An 18,253-nucleotide genomic window follows, 5' to 3' on the forward strand; every position below is an offset into this window, starting at 1 on the left:
AGCGGGTCGATTGTATAACGACGCCGCGTTGCATTGGCGTTGCATTGAATAGCTCACATTACGTGTGGCAGTCCGACTACCGGTCGCGGCCTGCTCACGGGCCAGCCCAGTGCTTCACACCAACGAGAAAGACGGCTTTACGAATATTTGGTTTCCCCCAATGTGCATGTGCCACGCAGTTATTCTGACACGGATGAGATGTAGAAAGTTCGGCAGTGCCCACAGGGTGCCTTGTGTTCACCCGCAGGCCGCTTCGGGCAACCGAACTCGTGGATCGGTACGCGAGGACGGACGGCTATGTAGCTCATCATTGCATCTGTACGCGTGCCCATTTCAGAGTCTATTAATCGTGCACGATGCTGGGGTTTGACTGCCAGTGACGCTCCAAACGTTCGCTCACATATCGGGTTTCATACAGGCGTATACTTAAAACTCGTGCCTAGGGGCGACAAGATGATCGGAGCGCCATGCTGGCATGGAATCATATCATCTAGGGACGGCGCTGCCGAGCTCCGTGGAAAGAAAGAAAGACAGCCGTCGACGGACATAGAGCATGTGCTGCTGTTGCTGTCCCTAATATGGCATGCAAGCATAATCGGCGATGCGGTGACGTTAATGCTGAGATTGGGATCTAGAGCGAAGGGGACCGTGTGCACCTTCTTATTGGGCATACTCTCACCAATTTTTGCCTCCTCCGATGCATGGCGTGTTTATTAGGGGTGCGGCTCACGGTCTGGATCTCTCCGCGAGCACCCTCTTGAGATTCGTGTACGGCGTCGGGGGTAAATGGAATGAGCTGCATCCGAGTCCACGTCCAAGACCCGACCGGAGAAGGTCGTTCTCATGGATCGTTGCCACTTATGCATCGGATTCGGGTCCCAATGTGGAACCGGAACGCCACGCTGAACGGCGAGGTCCGCAAGTAGGAACAGCATGTTGACGTCTGCTTCGCATCCAGATTGTGGATCATCAAGAAGACGGAATTGAGTTTCTTGTCGTCGAAGAAAATTTGATGGGATGAACGAAGCGAGTGCAGATTCGCGAATCTCATTCTGACCACGTTTCTTCCCCTACGGGTAACGTTCAATCACTTCTCACGAGAAGTTTCTGCTGCTCACGTATTCAGACGATGGGCGCACACGGGTCGAGTGTCCAAGGCAATCTACTAGAACAGCGGAACTGGGTTATAAGCAGTCTAAACATAGGGACGAGTCACTAACCTGCCGTGTTTCTTCACGAATCCCACATTCTGCCATATAACCTTGCTCTTCGTGCAGATCCTCTCCACTCACGATGCTCCCTACATGTTATGCATGGTCCAAAGAGCACATAAAGCGTGTGTTCGAGGCAAAGTCTGCGGCGGACTGCCTTCGTGCTCTCGATGACACATTCTCGCAAAAGATTGAGCTCACGCTGAATGGAAAACCCTTGCCACGAAGCCACCTACAAACCGCCATCCTGGCGATGGTGGAGAGTTCTGGATTCCGACTGACCGTTGAGTGGCTGAATGCGGTGGAGGTCCCACACGATGATTCCTATCGGGTATGTCTCGTTGAACTGGCTCCGAGTCGGCGCAGCGCAGTACTGACTTCGATTCTCTTCGCAGAGCGGATCACTTGGGGGATACTACATCATCCGAAATATCCAAAAGATGCTGCCTGGGAGAACGTCTCCCGTGCTCTATGAACGGCATAAGTCGATCAACGTCGTGTAAGTCAATCATTCCGCACCTGGAAGACGTGTGATCGCTGAGATGGGTTCTTTGCAGCATCGAGTCGGAATCGAGAGATAGAAGCGTAGACAGTAGGAAAATCGTGAAGCTGACTCTCGTGGCGACGGACCTTCCTATGAAGTCATCTCGCTAGTGACTGCTGGGTCTTTGGGATTTGGGCGTAACTTATTCATCATCGCAGCCTAGACGATATTTCTGTATGACTACGTCGAACACCTACATTGTACTCTAATGCAATAGATGGACACCAGCGTTCTCTAACGTACCTACGCCTCCCGTTGAGGCGAAGACCAAGAAGCGGAACACGTTTAATTCCACTGACGATAAGCGAATGCAGCAGCTTCTCGATTCATCTCGGTCCGTCGAGCGCGGGTGGCTTGTGAGCGAGATGACCCCAAAAGTCTGCCTTCTCTTCGCGTATGATCGCGGGAAGGCACTACCAATGCTGTTACTCCGGCACATGTGGGCAGGGCCGAGTGTTATTTCAAAGTGTACTAGGGAGGAGCAGGAATTCTGCGTGGTTATCGTAGAATGGGCGAGGACTTCGCACGACCCACATGCCATGTGTATCGGCATTGCTCGGAGGTTGAGATGATACTGTTGATACTTGTCGGAACGTGAGAGGAGGATGCATGGCAACAGATAATATTGTTCCGGCTAATCAAGGAGCAGAATGTCACTGTCCCTTGTTGCATTGTTTTCTGAAACACAGAGGGACTGCAATTAAGAAAATTGAGGAGCCATATCTAGCGGATGTAGATCGTCGCAAGGCACAAGCATTGAGGAGAGAAGCAAGGAGGCGCTTCTCGTGATGGAAGCGGTTGTGTTCGTGGCAAACGCCAACCACGGCAATTTCCCTGCTGATCGGGGAGCCCGAATCTCGAGCACCCACCTGCCCCATACGTGGTCAAACAAATCATACAGAAAGGCATAGCAGCTCAGACCCTCGGCCAGCTCTCTCATCCCTTGTGCCCGAACGGTCCACTCCATGCCCGACAATACCTACCTGCAGCGCAGTGCCGAAGCGAGCAGCTGTCGAGCAGTACTCCGTGGGCCGTGATGAGCAAGAATCTTCCTAAAATATACTTCCGCCCATCTATCCCCGGAAATCTTCTGATTATTCCGAAGTCACTCAAACTCTCTCGGAAACCACTCTTCCCGACGAATAATGAATAATGAACAGTGAATGTACATAGTCGAGTCAAACAATCAGCATTGCAGATGTTCACGCCAAGTCAGACATGGCTGGCGCGGCAGGGCTTTTTCTGAAACATGCTGGACATAATTTTGCGTTCACAGGCTTACGATGCCTCGCTCGAACGGTGGCTAACCAGTACGGAATGAGATATCCCACTGGCTGGTACAACGAACCAAATGTTAGTGCAAGTGAGCTGCCAACTGAGTCTAATAACGGGTTCTAGAGCACCTGACGGTCATCACACGGAATTCTTCGCCTGCGTATGCTCGTGTGTCTCATGGCATGGAGTCTCGCCGACCAGAACTTACGGAACATCAGTGTCATGAGTCTAACATAACACAAACCCTGCTTCCCATCTCAAAGATCCCGTGCGCTTGACGTTCAACGGCAGTTACCACTCGGGCAGCACTACCACGTATCCTGCCAAACTTGAAGCAGTAATTCTGCACGACCGACACTTTTCCGCCGTATATGTTTGGCTCTGGGTAGTGTCCAGGTGAGCAGATAATCAGAGAAGGTGAAATAGTATCCCGTCCCTCGAGCAGACCGTGAGATCCCCGAAAATCTTCCAAGTCGCGATTGCGGAATCAAGACTATGTCGTAATCTCGCGTATTCTTCCGCGAGTGCCCCATCCGTTACCTTCTGAGCTTCGCGGTAGAATAGGCTGGCTGCTCAAACTGCGCGATACGCCTGTCAGACCAGTGTCAGCATGCTGACTCAAGCGAGATGATGTGGCTCACAGGCTATTATGGGGGACCTGACGCCCTCAGGGCGCGGCGCGTCTCGCATCTTCAGACTCGGGTAGCGTGGTCTTGAGGTTTACCACATCCCGGCTCGCGTCTGAACAGAAAGTCCTCAGGGGACCAGAAACATAGGCATGAGTATGGGAACAGATAACGGTGACAATTGACCTGCTCTCCAGGGACTTCGCCAATTTTACTAGCCAGATAATCGGTCATGAATGTGGCAGTAGATCGGTCATCTAGAGGTCATCCTTTTTGCCCAGTATTGCAGGGCGCAATGCAACTCTGTACACCGATTCAAACCATTGGTATATCCAAGTGCTCGGGCCTGAACTAAGTTCCCAACATGTGAGTCAACGATGCCCATGCCAATGGTAAGAATATGGGCCTAGAATGCACGTTCCGCATGACGAGAGCTCCATATTAATCAGGCTCGCATTTCTCTTTGGAAGCTCAAGTAGAGCACAGTCTACAAATCTTCACGAAGGCAATCAGGTTTGTATGACGAATAACAACACTTACTTGATTTAAGCGCTTAATGTCCAGAGACAGAATGATTGAACTGCAAAAGGTTGCTTTTTCCAGAATAGACCCTAGATGCGCATTTCACCGTCGGAACTTTCCCTGAAAAATAACCTCCATCCCGTCTAGTTATGCATGGAAGAGCGCGCGTAAGGTTCACCCGTTGTGTTGCATCTGAACTCTCGCGGTTCCTGTGGAAGAAGATCTGCGGGGATCCAAGTCTCCGATAAACTATAATGAAGGAAGCCTAATGTGCATTTCAATCAGCACCTTCAATTTGCAACCTTCGTTGTCCACAATCAAAACCTTGAGCTTACCACCACCAGGCAGTGGGCTGGACAATTACGCCATACACTCCATTCCAAATTGCACTAGAGAGAAAGTCTAGCCCCGGTGGTAAGCGCCAAAACATCTAGTGACTGTAAACGTACGAACGCACATTGACGCTGCGCGCGTAGACACATGATCACGACGGATAGAGACGGCCCGTGGCCGCTCGATGGCACGGTCATCCCGCTACTCCCATCAAGCGGGCATGGGCGTCGAAACGTGCGAGGCCGCTAGCCGTAGTATGGGAGAGACCCGTCTTGATGACAGGCCCTGTGGTAAGATGTCTGTTAGCCGAACCAACACGCGTGGATGTTGCCACCTGGGACGATCCAGTATGGCAGGGCAATCATCCGATGGACGCTTCTGTACCCCATCTAATAGTTCAATCCGCCGACATGCCACTATTTGCACTGGTGCGGACGTCGCACAGACTGTGCATGTGCGGCATGCGGTGTTGTGTGCATCAGAAAGAAGGGTTCGACTGCCACCAAAGCAATCGTCCATCATCTCACGACAGTCAGGCATACTTGAGCGCCTCTGCCGTTAAGACATGAACCCAGCAATCTTATTTCGCCGGCACCTCTTTGAAATTATTCCTCGCGTTCGAATGGAGATGGAGTACGCAACGGGACACTGTATCCGAGCGGTCTGGAAGTAAATTCGCACGAAAGCAAGCATCCAATGGACAATCATTCGCTTGAGGCTGCGCAAAGCATGGTTAGACACTCTTGCGCCTGATCGGATGCATGAAATATGAACGTACCACAATTTTAGATAGCCTGCAGGACAACATCAACCTCCACGGTAGAGTTTAGACGGTCAAGATGTTTTGAAATATGCCTGGCTGGCAGCGCGCGTCCAGGATTCCGAGACGGCAGCAATGGACGGAGGAAGGGTCATCAATCGCAAACACCTGGAACGAGATGGTAGGTGTTAAGTGCGTCAATCGAAACCCAATCACAGTCGCCGAGGTTCACTCAAACCATCCGCAAATGCGCGGATTGTCAGCTAGACCTACGTGATAGGATGACTGCTTGACTGGAATTCAGTTGAAGACATCTAATTACCGTTCCCGCGCCTGGCCCACGGAATGAAAGCGACACTCAACGTCCTAAAGCGACCATCGTGTGAAACCTTCGAAGAATCATCGAAGTCCCAAGCCCACGGCGTGAATTGCTTGCGGACGGAGCCTGAGAAACGTGCACCCACCGAAGCGTTTCATGTGTCTCAGTAGATCACGGTGGCAGTTGCAGCAGGTACGGATACCATAGACGTCGCAGAGTGCTAGTGATACATAGCGAGGAATGGTATAAACTGCCAGACAGTGCGAATCAGGTGGTGAAACCACAGAGCCTCGTGCGCTGTGAGAGCATCCTCGAAACATTACCCTGCCTGGCGCGGATTCAGAAAAAATAATCCGGGGATCGGGGTTTCTTTCCGTTGCCTGTGTTACCGAGTTAGTTTGAAGCCTATCAATACTGGAATGAAAGCTTTCTCACAGTTCGCGCACTGCCAGTGAGACGATCCGACGATTAGAACATTAACGGGACATTCCAAGTGTAACACGTTACCTCGTATGATAAAATTGGCAAGAATCGCGGCGAAGAGGAAAGCGCTGATGACAACGGGGCCGACTATCTGGTCTATAGGAAGACACAACGAGTAAATATAGCGCTTCTTTTAGACGTATCGGCAACAGACCGAAAGGCCCCGGATCACGCTTCTGAATCATCGTGATTCTGTGCTGGTATACGACGTAGCCATAGACCTTGATAAAGGGACAAAGTGTGAGCTTTAGCACGACGATAGAGTATACAAAAGCATACCAAGATGCCGACGCTAATCGCCGCATATGCATATGCAAAGTTGCGCGCGATCTGATCCTTTGAGGCGTTAAACAATGCCATGGCCAGCGTTCCGACCAGTACGGCGATGTTCAGATAGGAAATCCAAGCTGAAACGTATACCATAAGTAGTTCCTCGGTAAGCTTGCATTAGACCGCCTCCACTAACTCCGTTCATTCGCAAACCATACTTTGCCTTCCACCTTGATGGGCGTCGCAATCTTCTTTGGAACCCGTACCTGTGGCGGCACGCTGTTGATTGCATGGTAGTCCCGCACCGTCGGCATTTGGCCGTGCTCGTCGCGCTCCGCCTCAGGAACATTGTCGGTGCGGGTGTATCTGGGGCGACGGCGGAATGTTCTCTTCGGGAGCGAAGCCAATGCAGACGGCGAGAATGGAGAGAGAATCTCGGACATCGCATGCCACGATCGCCTCAACAGAGAGTTCCCTCCATCATCGTCATGTTCGTTGTCTTCACTCTGTCTTAGCGTTGCGTCTGGTGGTGAAGCCATAAAGTGATGCGAACTGGAGCAGCAAAGTCGAAGGAGGGACCTAACCAGACCCAGTCCGTGTCCACAACTTCCCAAAACGAGATGAAGCGGAGCAGCGGAGCTCGAAGTTCTCGGAGCTAGGAGTGAGCCTACACAGCGAAAATGGCGACGTCACGGTGGCTGAGAGTAACCCGGACGTTCTGGTATGTTCTGGTAACGACGTTATGACCGTGGCGGGTTCCAGCCCGCCTTCAGCGTCCTCGTACTTAACTCCAAACACTCCCCGACATCGACAGCATTGCTACACCCAAATACCGCGTTTTTCACTCCCTATCGCAAACGCTGACACACGATGGGTACGGACTACTATCAGCTTCTCGGAGTGGAAAAGGACGCCAGCGATGAAGAGATCAAGAAGGCGTACAAGAAGATGGTATGTCCATTTCCCGATTCGTTCGCTTAACCTGACGCTCACAGGTTTTCATTAGGCCTTGAAATGGCACCCCGATCGTAATTCAGGATCAGAGCAGGCATCCGTAAAGTTCAAGGAGGTGAGCATCAATGTTTTTACCTGGTCTGTCGGCTCATCTGCCGTACTTTCTTGACCAAAACTTAGATATCAGAAGCCTTTGAAGTATTGAGCGACAAGCAGAAGCGAGCAATCTATGATCAGTTCGGCGAAGAGGGCTTGAAAGGCGGAGGTGCCCCGCCGCAAGGGGCAGGAGGTCCAGGAGGCGGATTCTCAAACTTCGGTGGATTCCCTGGCGGAGGTGGAACCGCCTTCACATTCACTTCAGGTCCAGGTGGAGGCAATTTCGGCCGTGGCGGCTTCTCGCCAACAGATCCACAGAAAATCTTTGAGTAAGTTTGTCTCATGCCGTATTCCGACATGCTTCCGTGCTTACTCTTCCTTCACAGGCAGTTCTTCGGTTTTGGTGGCATGGGAGGTATGGGTGGTATGAGCGGGTTCGGTGGCGGTGGCGGAGGTGGTGGTCGCAGTCGCAGTCGCGCGAGCGGCATGTTCGCCGACGAAGATGAAGATATGGGCGGCGGCTATCACTTCGCCGGCATGCCAGGAGGAATGCCCGGCAGCCGACCATCGACAGGACGGGCAGGGACCCGAAGGACGTCATCGCCAGCACCGTCGGGACCGTCCGAGATCAGTCGCCCATTACCAGTCTCGCTGGAAGACTTATACTCCGGTACAACGAAGCACCTGAAGGTTGGTCGGAAGCTTCTCAATGGCGATACAGAGCACAAGGTGCTTGAAATCCATGTTCAGCCGGGGTGGAAGAGCGGCACGAAGGTACGCTTCCCCCGGGCAGGCAACGAGCAACCGTCCGGCGAAGCGCAGGACCTCGTGTTCGTTGTAGAAGAGAAGCCACACGACCGCTTCGTGCGCGAGGGCAACGACCTCGTGTGCAGTGTCCCTCTACCGCTCGTCGACGCACTCGCAGGCGATGGCGGCAAGCGCATCGTGGAAGCGCTCGATGGGCGGAAGCTACAGGTGTCACTTCCAGGAGGTGTCATAAAGCCGGGCGCACAAATAGTCGTGCCAGGCGAAGGCATGCCGATTAGGAAGGAGGGTGCGGTGAGGAGGAAGGGAGACCTGATCGTGAAGTGGAATATCGTCTTCCCTGACCGGCTAACGCCGGCACAGAAGGAGGGTATCCGTAAGATTTTGGCATAAGCCTTCGCGGCATGGACATGACGGGACGCATCGCGATGTATTTCTACATTTACTGATTGTATTAGTGTAGACGCAATTCCCGTATCCTTTTGCACGCTTTCCCTTGTCTCTCAAAAATTACGGTTATGAATCGTTAAGACAATCCATGATGCGAGCAGCGTATCAATGCGACGATATTGGACCCTTTGCCTGAGAGATATCTGCTCGGTGATTTCGCTTGTGCGCCAAGGAGCTGGCTGACTGGCGAGACGCTGGCTATCTGTTCATGGGGCACAGAGATGGATAACAGTTCCCGAAAGAGAGTTGCAGAGAAAGCCTTCTTTGGATTTTTCACAGGCGGCACTGCAGCGAGACAGCGGGCCGCGAGTGCATGCCAATGGAAGCCATGGCTCCAAAACGCTGAGCCGTGGAGAGAGCATCGCCGGAACACGCAGCTGCCCCTATTCGGATGTGGGCCGTCAAACCGCCGCATGATCAGCTGCGCGAAGCTGCCGGCTGAGAAGAGAAAACACGGAGATGGGAACCGCTCCGTCGCACGATATGGAGTCCACTGCGATGGTAGTAATGCATCGAAGTGTCGTCAACGATCCGTCTCAGCGGCTGGCCGGCCGATTCTACACGTCGTCATATACACATCAGCCTGCTCTGCCAGGTGAGGGATGCTAACGTGAAAGCGTACTGATTTACTCACAGGAGACGAAGCGAGCGAGTCTTTTAATATCACACGCAACGACAGGGTGAGGCTAGCCGCTTACAATCGGCTTGAGCAAATTTGTTAGTGACCCTTGTTCCTGAGAATATCAATGAGCCACATGAAGACCGTTGGCGCATGCCAGAAGGAGACCGCCTTCACGAATCACCTTCGCGTCGCCAGAGCCGGCCGTGTGTAGTCGTGGGGAGGCAAGCCGCGCTTCGCACAAGGCGAAAGACCTTGGAGACTGTATTTGGATACATTGGGCGGCATAGGGAGCAAAATAAATGCCGAGTCACCCGGTGATGCTGAATATTAGGTCGCTAAGGGATGCTTGAACCGAATGTAAACGTCGGAGAGCCGGGCAAGTCGTTACGTACGATATAATCCAACGAGACACATACAATATTCTCTCAGCAACATTACGCAGGGCCGGCTTCAGCAATCAGAAGGCCGCTGCGAGACAGAGTTTGCGTATGCGTAAGATATCGGCGGAGCCATTCCGCAAAACTATGCGTGAGGAAAAGCTTCGGTTGAATGCCACTGTTGACAGCGGAGAAATTGCATGAACAGCGTCAATAAGTTCCTGACTCTTCCGCAGTTATTCTGTAGTACCGAGTGGCGTTGCGAGCGACAAGAAGGTGGCCAAGGCGCGCGTATCCTGACACGATCAAAAACCATATTGTTGATCGGCGCAGACTGATTGTGACAGTCACGTCACGCACCTCATCAGTTGCAGCCACAGCTTGACCACATGAGTCTGGCCTACAGCTCGAACGGAGACATTTTCTGCATCTCACCTGGCAACATATTTGGCGCGTGTATGCGCCCCTCCTAGCTGCCTCCGCACTCGATGTCTCCATATCAATACGGAAGCTCATCCAAGGCAGTCTCCCAGCCAAGCATGATAACGGAGTTTGACATCCTAAAGGCATCACACAAGTGAGCACATATCTCTTCGCACACGTTAATGGAGGCTCAGCTTCCTTTTATCTGCGCACAAGGTTTCTTAGGGAAGAGGAAGAAGAGGATGTGCATAATCTCCCATGGAACGAGAAGCTTGCGAAGAAGTACTATTCGAACCTGTACCGTGAGTACGCGGTTTGCGATCTGAAACACTACAAGTCGGGCAACGTGAGCAATGTATCCTCATTTAAATCATCTCGACGTGCGAAGCTGACTGGAACTCCGGTCCCCTATCCTCAGTTCGCCCTTCGATGGCGCACAGAATCCGAAGTCATCTCTGGTGCTGGTGAGACCACCTGTGGCAATACGCGGTGCCCCCTGCACCAACAGCATGTCATCGACGAAGACAAGCCGTCACTGAAGACTGTCGAGCTTCCATTTTCATATGTCGAGGGTGGCGAGAGCAAGTTCGCGCTTGTCAAGGTCGTGCTGTGCGATAAGTGCCTGCAGAAGCTGATGTGGAAGCGGACGAAAGAGAAGGAAAGGGAACGAGTGAAAAGGAGCGACCAGGAGCGGGAGAAAGGGCTCGTACAGGACAAGCGCGATGAGGAGAAGCCCCGGCAAGTCAGCGTCTTGGCAGATGGCGCTGATGTTAAGTCCTCGCGCAAGCGGAGGGATGAGGAGTCAGACAGCTCGCGTCAGATACGTGACTTAGATAACGCGGAGAAGAACCATAAACGCCGCAGGAAGCACTCAAGGTCACGCTTGCCATCGGATGCAAACCACGCTTCATGCTATCGTTAGCAAGCTTTCTATGATCCGCACGCGTTCTCATTGTAACGCACAGTTTCCGAAGTACACACTCGACTATACCACTCTTCACGAACGTTTCTCATGCAATGCAGTTTCGAGTTCCACGAATGGCCACCTCTCCTCCTCCGCCAATCCCTCCCGCAGCCCTGTCAGCCCCAAGAATTGGTATTGACTGCCCATCCCACTCGTATCCACCAATCGCCTTGCCGCTTCCGCTATGGCTTCCTTGCGTCCTGCGGATGGACTATTCTGCATCAGCTTCTCGATGCGCGCGGAGAGGCCCATGCGAGTAAGGAACATGGCTTGCGAGATCGGTCCTAGGGGAAGTGCTGAAAGGCAACGTGAGTCGGCCCGGAAGGTTTAGGTAAGGATAAGCAACTAAGAGCGCAGACGTGCCTATCCCTTCGACTGCCTCTTTGATATACGCAAAGTCGACATTGACGGTCATATCGCACTCCCCCGGGTGATGGAATACATCGACTTGTTTGTGACCTTTGAACGCCTGCAAACAAAAGGAAGTAGGTCACTTCATCAGTTCGGCTTGCGTGCAAATGAAGCTTTACTATGGCTACTATGGCAAACACCAGATGCTCACCCGGAAAGAGTCTCCAAAGACCTTTTCATCACCGTAATCGATAATGAGTGCGCTCCCTGCAGATTGTGAGCTTCTAAAGGTCTCTTCGTTCTTTGGCTGGTGCACGAGCTCGCCGACCGCACGAGCGATCTTGAATGCTGTCGGGGATACCTCGATTTGGCTGCCCACCGGAAGATGTTCGAATCGTTTTGAGGATAGACCGAGGAGTGTGGAGGATGCGGTGGGAGCGGGAGATAGTACTGGATGGAGTCGGGGAAGAGGAGAGGTGTTGGACGACGGAGATGTGGTAGGAGAGCAGGCCGCGGTTCGTGGAACGTCATTAGGTGCTGAAGAGTCAGATGTTTGGCTCGCGGTGGAAGTCGACGCGATGAGGACCTCTTGCCATCCCTGTTGTGTTTTCTGTCGAATGAGTACCGACATGTTAAAACATCGGCCTTGGAAGAATGCACTGGAGAGCCGTACGTACTCGGATGATATGGAATGGTAGAGCATCAAAGAACTCGTGTGCTACAAGCAGCGTAAACACTCTCGGGTCATGCTTGACATCTTCAATAGAACCGTGCCAGGCAAGCGTTCTGCCCGGCTTTTCGTGAGATGCAAGCTTCTGCTCCTGTCTGAGGCGCATTGGAGGGCTCGTTTCGATGAGGTGTATCTCTTGGACGGCATCTCGGCCTGCAGGCAATTGCGTGAATACCTATCGTGGAAGGGCGCATTGATTTGTGAGCGAAAAGAATATGGCTATTGCATCACTTACGCGGAGAATATCGTCCATTAACGTCCCTCGCCCGGGTCCGAGCTCAATTAAGCGGATCTTGCGTGCGTTCCCAGCAAGCTGCCATTGCATGAACAGCCAAATTCCAACGAGCTACAGCAGCCAATAATGCGACAGGCAACACTGTGAGTTTGTCATCTTCTTTGCCCAATCAGTTCATCGTACAGACGGGGGATACGCACCTCGCCGAACACCTGACTAATTTCTGGGCTGGTGACGAAGTCTCCATGTGCACCAAAGACGGGATTGGATGGGTTCATGTAGTAACCCTCCGTAGGGTGCGAAAGACAAAGTTGCATGTAGGTGGAGTAGGAAATGGGACCGGTAGCCTGGTACAAAGGTCAATGACGACCGAAAGGGGGATTAAAAGACGGATATGAAGTTCAATTCATTGAACAGCAGCTCAGCTCGAAGCGCCTGCTTGAGATATCAATGTAAACAAATCATTCTTTGAAACACAAGGACTCGGAGCATAGACTTCGAACCATACGTAAAACATCACTCAATGACGATGTCCATACTTAACGTTCAGAAGCGAGTCTGATACCAAATTTCCTCGCAGAACCCGAGACGCGTCGAAGGACGAGCACTTCCAAACGACCCTGCATCCGCAGTTTGCGCCTAACCTCAATTTCACATGGATGGACGCTCACTCCGACAGATCGCGAGTACCATGAATTGTCAAATTGCACACAGCCCTCCCAAACGATGAGAGGAAACCCACCTTGATAGTGTCAAGGATAATCTTCTCGACTTTTGTCAAATAGAGGTCGGTGGTGGCATATGCTCGGTGTGAGATTCTGCCGGTTATCGTCCTAAACTCCCTGCTTGCGCACAGAGAGCTAAATTGGAACTTAGCAGCCCACGAGTGGGCAGGCAAGCATCGGAACCGAGAAAACAGCCCGTGTCCTGACGGTACGAGCCTGTGCATGCTGAAGCGATTGACTCTTCCAACCACAGATGCCGGCAACAACGAGTGCGTGTGTTGTTCCAGGACTCTCTGTGACTCGAATGAATATGTAGCAGCCAGGAGACAGTGAGAGACGAGTCAAAGTGTCGCCGAGCGCGGCGCGCGCGCCATTTTGCGGTACCGTGATCGCGAACAGCCAACTGACTTCATCGAGCTGGGAGCGTACTCCTCGACTTTTATACCTTCATCCAAGAGCTCTGCGATAGCCATTCGTTCCCATCGCCACAGTTTTACATACTCAGAAATACTAGGAAGGAATCCCAAACTTCATCAAACCCTCTCACAAAGATGGCTACTCGTGCGGTCATTTTGCAGAACACATCTCGAGCTTTGAAACTTATCATGGCGTTCAGGCATTCAGTTCGAAGGCAGCAGTGAGATCGGGGTGTTTTCCAAGCTTACGAACAGCTATTGTCTATGTGCAGTCCAAGGCAGCACAAACTTTTACTCGGCCTTCGAGAGCGAGCTTGGCGATGTCATCCCAATCGTGCACACCACCATTGGCGGCACACGGATCGTAGGGCGGCTGACTGCAGGTACGTACCATTTTTCTTCAATACGTATGCATAGTCTAACGTTCCCAAGGCAATCGCCACGGCTTGCTCGTTCCTTCAACCACGACGGATCAGGAGCTCCAACACCTGCGCAACTCGCTCCCAGACGCGATCGCGATCCAGCGTGTCGAGGAGCGGCTATCAGCCCTCGGGAATGTCATCGCCTGCAATGACCATGTCGCCCTTGTCCATCCAGACATTGATCGCGAGACCGAGGAGATCATCGCGGATGTGCTCAAGGTCGAAGTCTTCCGCCAGACGATCGCGGACAATGTCCTCGTCGGGAGCTACTGTGCGATTACAAATCAGGGCGGCCTCGTCCACCCGAAGACGAGCGTGCAGGATCAGGATGAACTGAGCAGTTTGTTGCAGGTGCCGTTAGTGGTGCGTTATTCCTTCTCGCTCAAGACATGCTCACGGCGCGTTGAGATGTTTTTCTTTTCGAAATAGGCGGGTACCGTCAACCGTGGGTCGGACGTCATTGGCGCTGGCCTTATCGTCAATGATTGGTGTGCATTCACCGGCCTTGACACAACGGCGACGGAAATCAGCGTCATTGAGGCTGCGTTTAGTGCGTGCTAGTCCCTTATCTTCTTCCGTGACCTTCCTCACCCTGATTGGCTCGTTGTAGAGCTACAAGGACACACGTCAGCCGCAGTCATTGGGGAGATGCGCGACTCGCTCATCGACACCTGGGCATGACAGTATGCATGTCATCGAAAGTGAAAGCAATTTGCGGGCCCCGTATCATACCAAGCTCTCGCATCTGGTTGATTGGTTATCTTGCAAGCAGTTATCATCAGTGTATCCGTACGTTGTCATTGTAGACTTTGATCACAGGCAATATTCGAATCGGTTCTCACTTATTGCCGGCAAAACCGGCCCGCAACTTCGCCTCGTTTCAGCTCTAATTTGCTTTGCAGAGCGTCAACATACGCGGGCAAGGTAGTATGCCTCTCCGAGGGAGCCAGTTTCAGCGAAGATGACTCGATCAATGGTTCAGGTTATCGTGACAGGGAAAGCGGATGGAAGGTGGCCCGTACGCCACAACAGGCATACAAGATGACCGTTCTACTGGGAACACTCCGACGGCGAGTTCCGCAGTTAGCGCGAACGTTGCGCCAGGCGCCTTGTTGTACTCTATACAAGGTCCGGGGACGTGGCTTGCTGAGGCCTTCTAGTAGGTGACGGTATAAATTGAGTCCCTCCGTCCCTGAAGTAAAGCTCCAGTTGCCACCCTTCATGGAGGATCGTCGTCTTCCTTCCCATTGATGTTGAAATTTTTCCGAATTTGATTTCACTGGTGCGGGCTCTGAAAGGGGTGCTTCTGGTTGAGGGCTGAGGAATTTCAGACATCCCGCGAGGGCAAAACGATGCACGAAAGGCTTAGTTGTAGGTGAGATGAGCTTCTATGATATGTCATCGACTTGATCGCCTTCTTTCTAGCTCTCCGTGGCCTTCTAGCTTGAATCAAAAGGCAGTCAGCAATGGGCTTCAGACGCGCATGCTGTGAGGAGGTATTTCGGATGAGACCCTGAATTGGAATAGCCTCGGACTCAGAAGGACTATACATACCATTGCTTCTCAGTTCTCCATGCCATTGCGAGGACGGAGAACCTGGTGCACTGGAAGTACCCTCTCTGGTGGCCTATCAGACAATGCACATTTTTCACCAAGCGCCGGAAGTGTCAGGATGCATGTCGGATCTACGCGTTCCTGCTGTGGTCAGGAGGGCGTTCCTCCCCGAAAACGAAGCGACCAGGAACTGTCACAGAAATGCAAACAGCTGCTCGCCTCCGCAACAGAAAATGTCCCTACTCCACTCAACGGCAGATACAATTTATTTGTTATGTTGCTTCAGTATCTCTTTTTTGAAAGATGAAGAGTATGAACCGCTTCGAATGCTTGAATTCGCCGCGAAAGCTACGTTCGGCGCACACTACAATTTATGTAAGACGCGCGAATAGGCGCCCCCACTACATGTGCACCACGTGACCGTGTTTTCGCCGACCGAGGTGACGCGCCGACGACGGAATACTTCATTGTGAACTCCATCAATAAACGCGTAACGTTTCATACATCGTAATCCGTGTGCATCGAACGACACCATGGTAGAAACAGTGGATACGTTGCCCATGCCAATCACTCGCTGTGCAGAGTCACGGCATCCCTGCTGGTCAGCAAATTCTTAGTCTAAACGAATCGAGATACAACCAGTCTCAATCGATATAATACTAGTAACCGGTAAATCCTCACTGTTTCGATCTATAATTATATTTCTAATTGCGTACACACGCTGCACCACAGCTACTGGATGCTCAGCATTTTGAATGATACAGATCAGGTGTAGGTGATTGGATATCCTATGCGCCGTGCAGTTAGCGACGAGGATTCAGGAATAAAAATTGTGGCACAGTCGCAGTAGCCATTCAATAACGTGGATGATCAACCGGTCTCCATCGCCACCGTATTTGACTCTTACACTCCTTCGTAGTTTACTGTTTCCTTGTAGCCAACAGCGCTTCGGGCCAGTCGCTTTTGATTTCAACACAAACATCTAGACACAGACGTCCGTGTAAGCGATGCGACATTTTTAGCGCAGGTCCAAATCGCAGACGGTTGATACGCTACAAATTGGCAGGACGCTCTTCCCGTTCTCAAAGCTCTTCATAACGCGATTCGGCCGTTTTTCTTCATCCCGGGCGTAATCCTGCTCCTTAAATCACGATTCCGGAAAGTGACCCTTATAGTCATCCTTTGGGCACAGCACTGATCTCTCTGGGTTATGTCGTCATGAAGATGCCAACTGGCCTGAATATTCTCCTTCCGAGCGATCAGGTCACCAAAATCATCTGCAACGGGGTAATCAGCGTGTCCGAAATTTTGAAAAACTCATCATGCGATACGTAGATCACCTCGGCTTTCTTGCCAGTCTCGAACGTAGTCTTCGGTACTCGTATCCGACCCACTCGCTGGATTTGCGAAGCTTGACCAGAGTCGCGCTTTGAATAGCAAACGTGTGTCTCTGGCAGAGACCGGGGTCTGAAAGGGCAATCATTGGAACACATATCGTCCTTACATGAGCGACAAGGATGCAGCTATCACTGCTTCTGAGTCTCACTGATCTGAATACCACCCACTGTTGTCATCAGATCAGCGTCCAGAAATCAACTCTGGCAAACAACCCATACCACATTATTGACATGTCCAAGTAGGAGACAGCAAGACATGGTTAAGTCACTGATAATAAGGATTAGGACTGAAGGAAGCCCTCCATCGCCGTTTCCGTCGTAGTGTTCGCGCTCATGGATTGGGTTATGAATTGCTACCTATAATATCAATAGTCAGCGCTCCATCAGATTTTGTTCAAGGACAATCTCGGCATATTTCGACACAAATTTGAGGTTATTCTATTCGCAGGGCTTCACGCCAGCTGCTCTGCGAGATCATGGATCTCGATGCCGCACCAGATTTGTTTCTCTTTACATACCGTGAAGCCATCCGTGTTCACTCAGATATTATATACGCCTTCACGGCGGTTGCGACGGAGTCAAACTTGTCGCGCTGACCTGCCATTTTAGATAAGCTTCGTAGACATGCGTAAATGCGGCAAGTAAGATATACTTACCTGGAACAATCACAACGCCAAGCGCCTTTGAGTTCGGCCACGGACTTTGGGAACTGCGAATGAGCACAAAACCGGGATTTGGAGATTGCAAACTGTCTTCCCATGGGGGATAGGGCTTGGCAATGATAGCAAAGCTATGGATTTCGGTTATGTGAATGACAAGGCAGCTTCTTCGTAACGGGAATCCTGACATTATATCGCCTGGCGGAAAGTAATCATCATCGACGAGGCTTCTGCAAGTATGAACTTATCGAACTACACATTCAAACCCATAGCAGGATGAACCGAGCAGTCGTGAGTGCTGCTAACTCTTTGGGGGAAGATAAGGCTATCTTGTAAAATCTCCTCGTCATATTCTCGAGAAGTTTGCTCACAAGCAAGGTGTGTGAGCGTCCACAGTTCTCTAGTTCCCGTGAATGCACTGCAAACCGCATAATCTCCTAGAACGACATAGCCATGAAACTGTCCATAACACGTGTTGTAGTATTGGACAAACAGCGAGATATCGCAATAACCTGCGCTGTATAGCCGTCAGGAGTTTCATGGCTGCCCGAAAATGAGGATAGGTGCGTCGACTAGCGTTTAATGCTACGGACTCGGACCATCAAGGCTCGTAAGGTGTAAATTTAAAGGGCGACTTGCGCAGCGCTGATGCCTTCAGGACATTAATGCTTCCTATGCCGGTCTTTCGAGAGAAGATGGCACAGAGATAATGATGGCCGATTCAAGCTGGTGCTTCGCCTGATCTTGATGAGGGCTCGAAAGCGATGACT

The 18,253-nt window shown here is 51.7% G+C and overlaps 7 protein-coding genes across 7 annotated transcripts; 4 read left to right on the forward strand and 3 right to left on the reverse strand.

The window, feature by feature from the left end:
* Positions 1-509: 509 nt before the first annotated feature.
* On the reverse strand, positions 510-895 carry LAESUDRAFT_731210 (uncharacterized protein). Its single transcript, XM_040909996.1, has one exon. The coding sequence runs from the start codon at positions 800-802 to the stop codon at positions 632-634; it is 171 nt and encodes a 56-aa protein (XP_040759111.1). The 5' UTR covers positions 803-895; the 3' UTR covers positions 510-631.
* Positions 896-1,217: 322 nt separating this feature from the next.
* Positions 1,218-1,996, forward strand: LAESUDRAFT_707458 (uncharacterized protein). The gene is made up of 3 exons (XM_040906660.1): positions 1,218-1,542; positions 1,607-1,710; positions 1,769-1,996. The coding sequence occupies exons 1-3, from the start codon at positions 1,294-1,296 to the stop codon at positions 1,863-1,865; spliced, it is 450 nt and encodes a 149-aa protein (XP_040759112.1). The 5' UTR covers positions 1,218-1,293; the 3' UTR covers positions 1,866-1,996.
* A 3,476-nt stretch (positions 1,997-5,472) lies between these two features.
* Positions 5,473-6,983, reverse strand: LAESUDRAFT_480536 (uncharacterized protein). Its single transcript, XM_040902629.1, has 7 exons — positions 6,540-6,983; positions 6,353-6,480; positions 6,228-6,294; positions 6,098-6,169; positions 6,026-6,035; positions 5,736-5,970; positions 5,473-5,660 (listed from the first exon to the last, which is right to left on the reverse strand). Exons 1-6 carry the CDS (start codon positions 6,880-6,882, stop codon positions 5,910-5,912), a joined length of 681 nt encoding a protein of 226 aa, XP_040759113.1. The 5' UTR covers positions 6,883-6,983; the 3' UTR covers positions 5,473-5,660; positions 5,736-5,909.
* A 139-nt stretch (positions 6,984-7,122) lies between these two features.
* On the forward strand, positions 7,123-8,729 carry LAESUDRAFT_731217 (DnaJ-domain-containing protein). Its single transcript, XM_040909997.1, has 4 exons — positions 7,123-7,294; positions 7,350-7,412; positions 7,478-7,722; positions 7,780-8,729. The coding sequence occupies exons 1-4, from the start codon at positions 7,214-7,216 to the stop codon at positions 8,549-8,551; spliced, it is 1,161 nt and encodes a 386-aa protein (XP_040759114.1). The 5' UTR covers positions 7,123-7,213; the 3' UTR covers positions 8,552-8,729.
* A 1,366-nt stretch (positions 8,730-10,095) lies between these two features.
* On the forward strand, positions 10,096-10,730 carry LAESUDRAFT_634722 (uncharacterized protein; the record flags this gene model as incomplete). The annotated part of the gene is made up of 3 exons (XM_040903442.1): positions 10,096-10,184; positions 10,247-10,376; positions 10,449-10,730. Coding segments are annotated over 3 exons (501 nt in total), but the record flags the coding sequence as incomplete, so codon positions are not given.
* LAESUDRAFT_752658 (DUF185-domain-containing protein) lies at positions 10,606-13,376 on the reverse strand. The gene is made up of 7 exons (XM_040911738.1): positions 13,053-13,376; positions 12,511-12,657; positions 12,311-12,421; positions 12,023-12,250; positions 11,557-11,955; positions 11,358-11,463; positions 10,606-11,290 (listed from the first exon to the last, which is right to left on the reverse strand). The coding sequence occupies exons 1-7, from the start codon at positions 13,257-13,259 to the stop codon at positions 11,028-11,030; spliced, it is 1,461 nt and encodes a 486-aa protein (XP_040759116.1). The 5' UTR covers positions 13,260-13,376; the 3' UTR covers positions 10,606-11,027.
* A 101-nt stretch (positions 13,377-13,477) lies between these two features.
* On the forward strand, positions 13,478-14,712 carry LAESUDRAFT_731223 (eukaryotic translation initiation factor 6). Its single transcript, XM_040909998.1, has 5 exons — positions 13,478-13,596; positions 13,652-13,834; positions 13,884-14,236; positions 14,303-14,423; positions 14,484-14,712. Exons 1-5 carry the CDS (start codon positions 13,587-13,589, stop codon positions 14,552-14,554), a joined length of 738 nt encoding a protein of 245 aa, XP_040759117.1. The 5' UTR covers positions 13,478-13,586; the 3' UTR covers positions 14,555-14,712.
* The last annotated feature ends 3,541 nt before the right edge of the window (positions 14,713-18,253 follow it).

Source organism: Laetiporus sulphureus, assembly GCF_001632365.1.
Source record: "Laetiporus sulphureus 93-53 unplaced genomic scaffold LAESUscaffold_61, whole genome shotgun sequence".
Lineage (NCBI taxonomy): Eukaryota > Fungi > Basidiomycota > Agaricomycetes > Polyporales > Laetiporaceae > Laetiporus > Laetiporus sulphureus.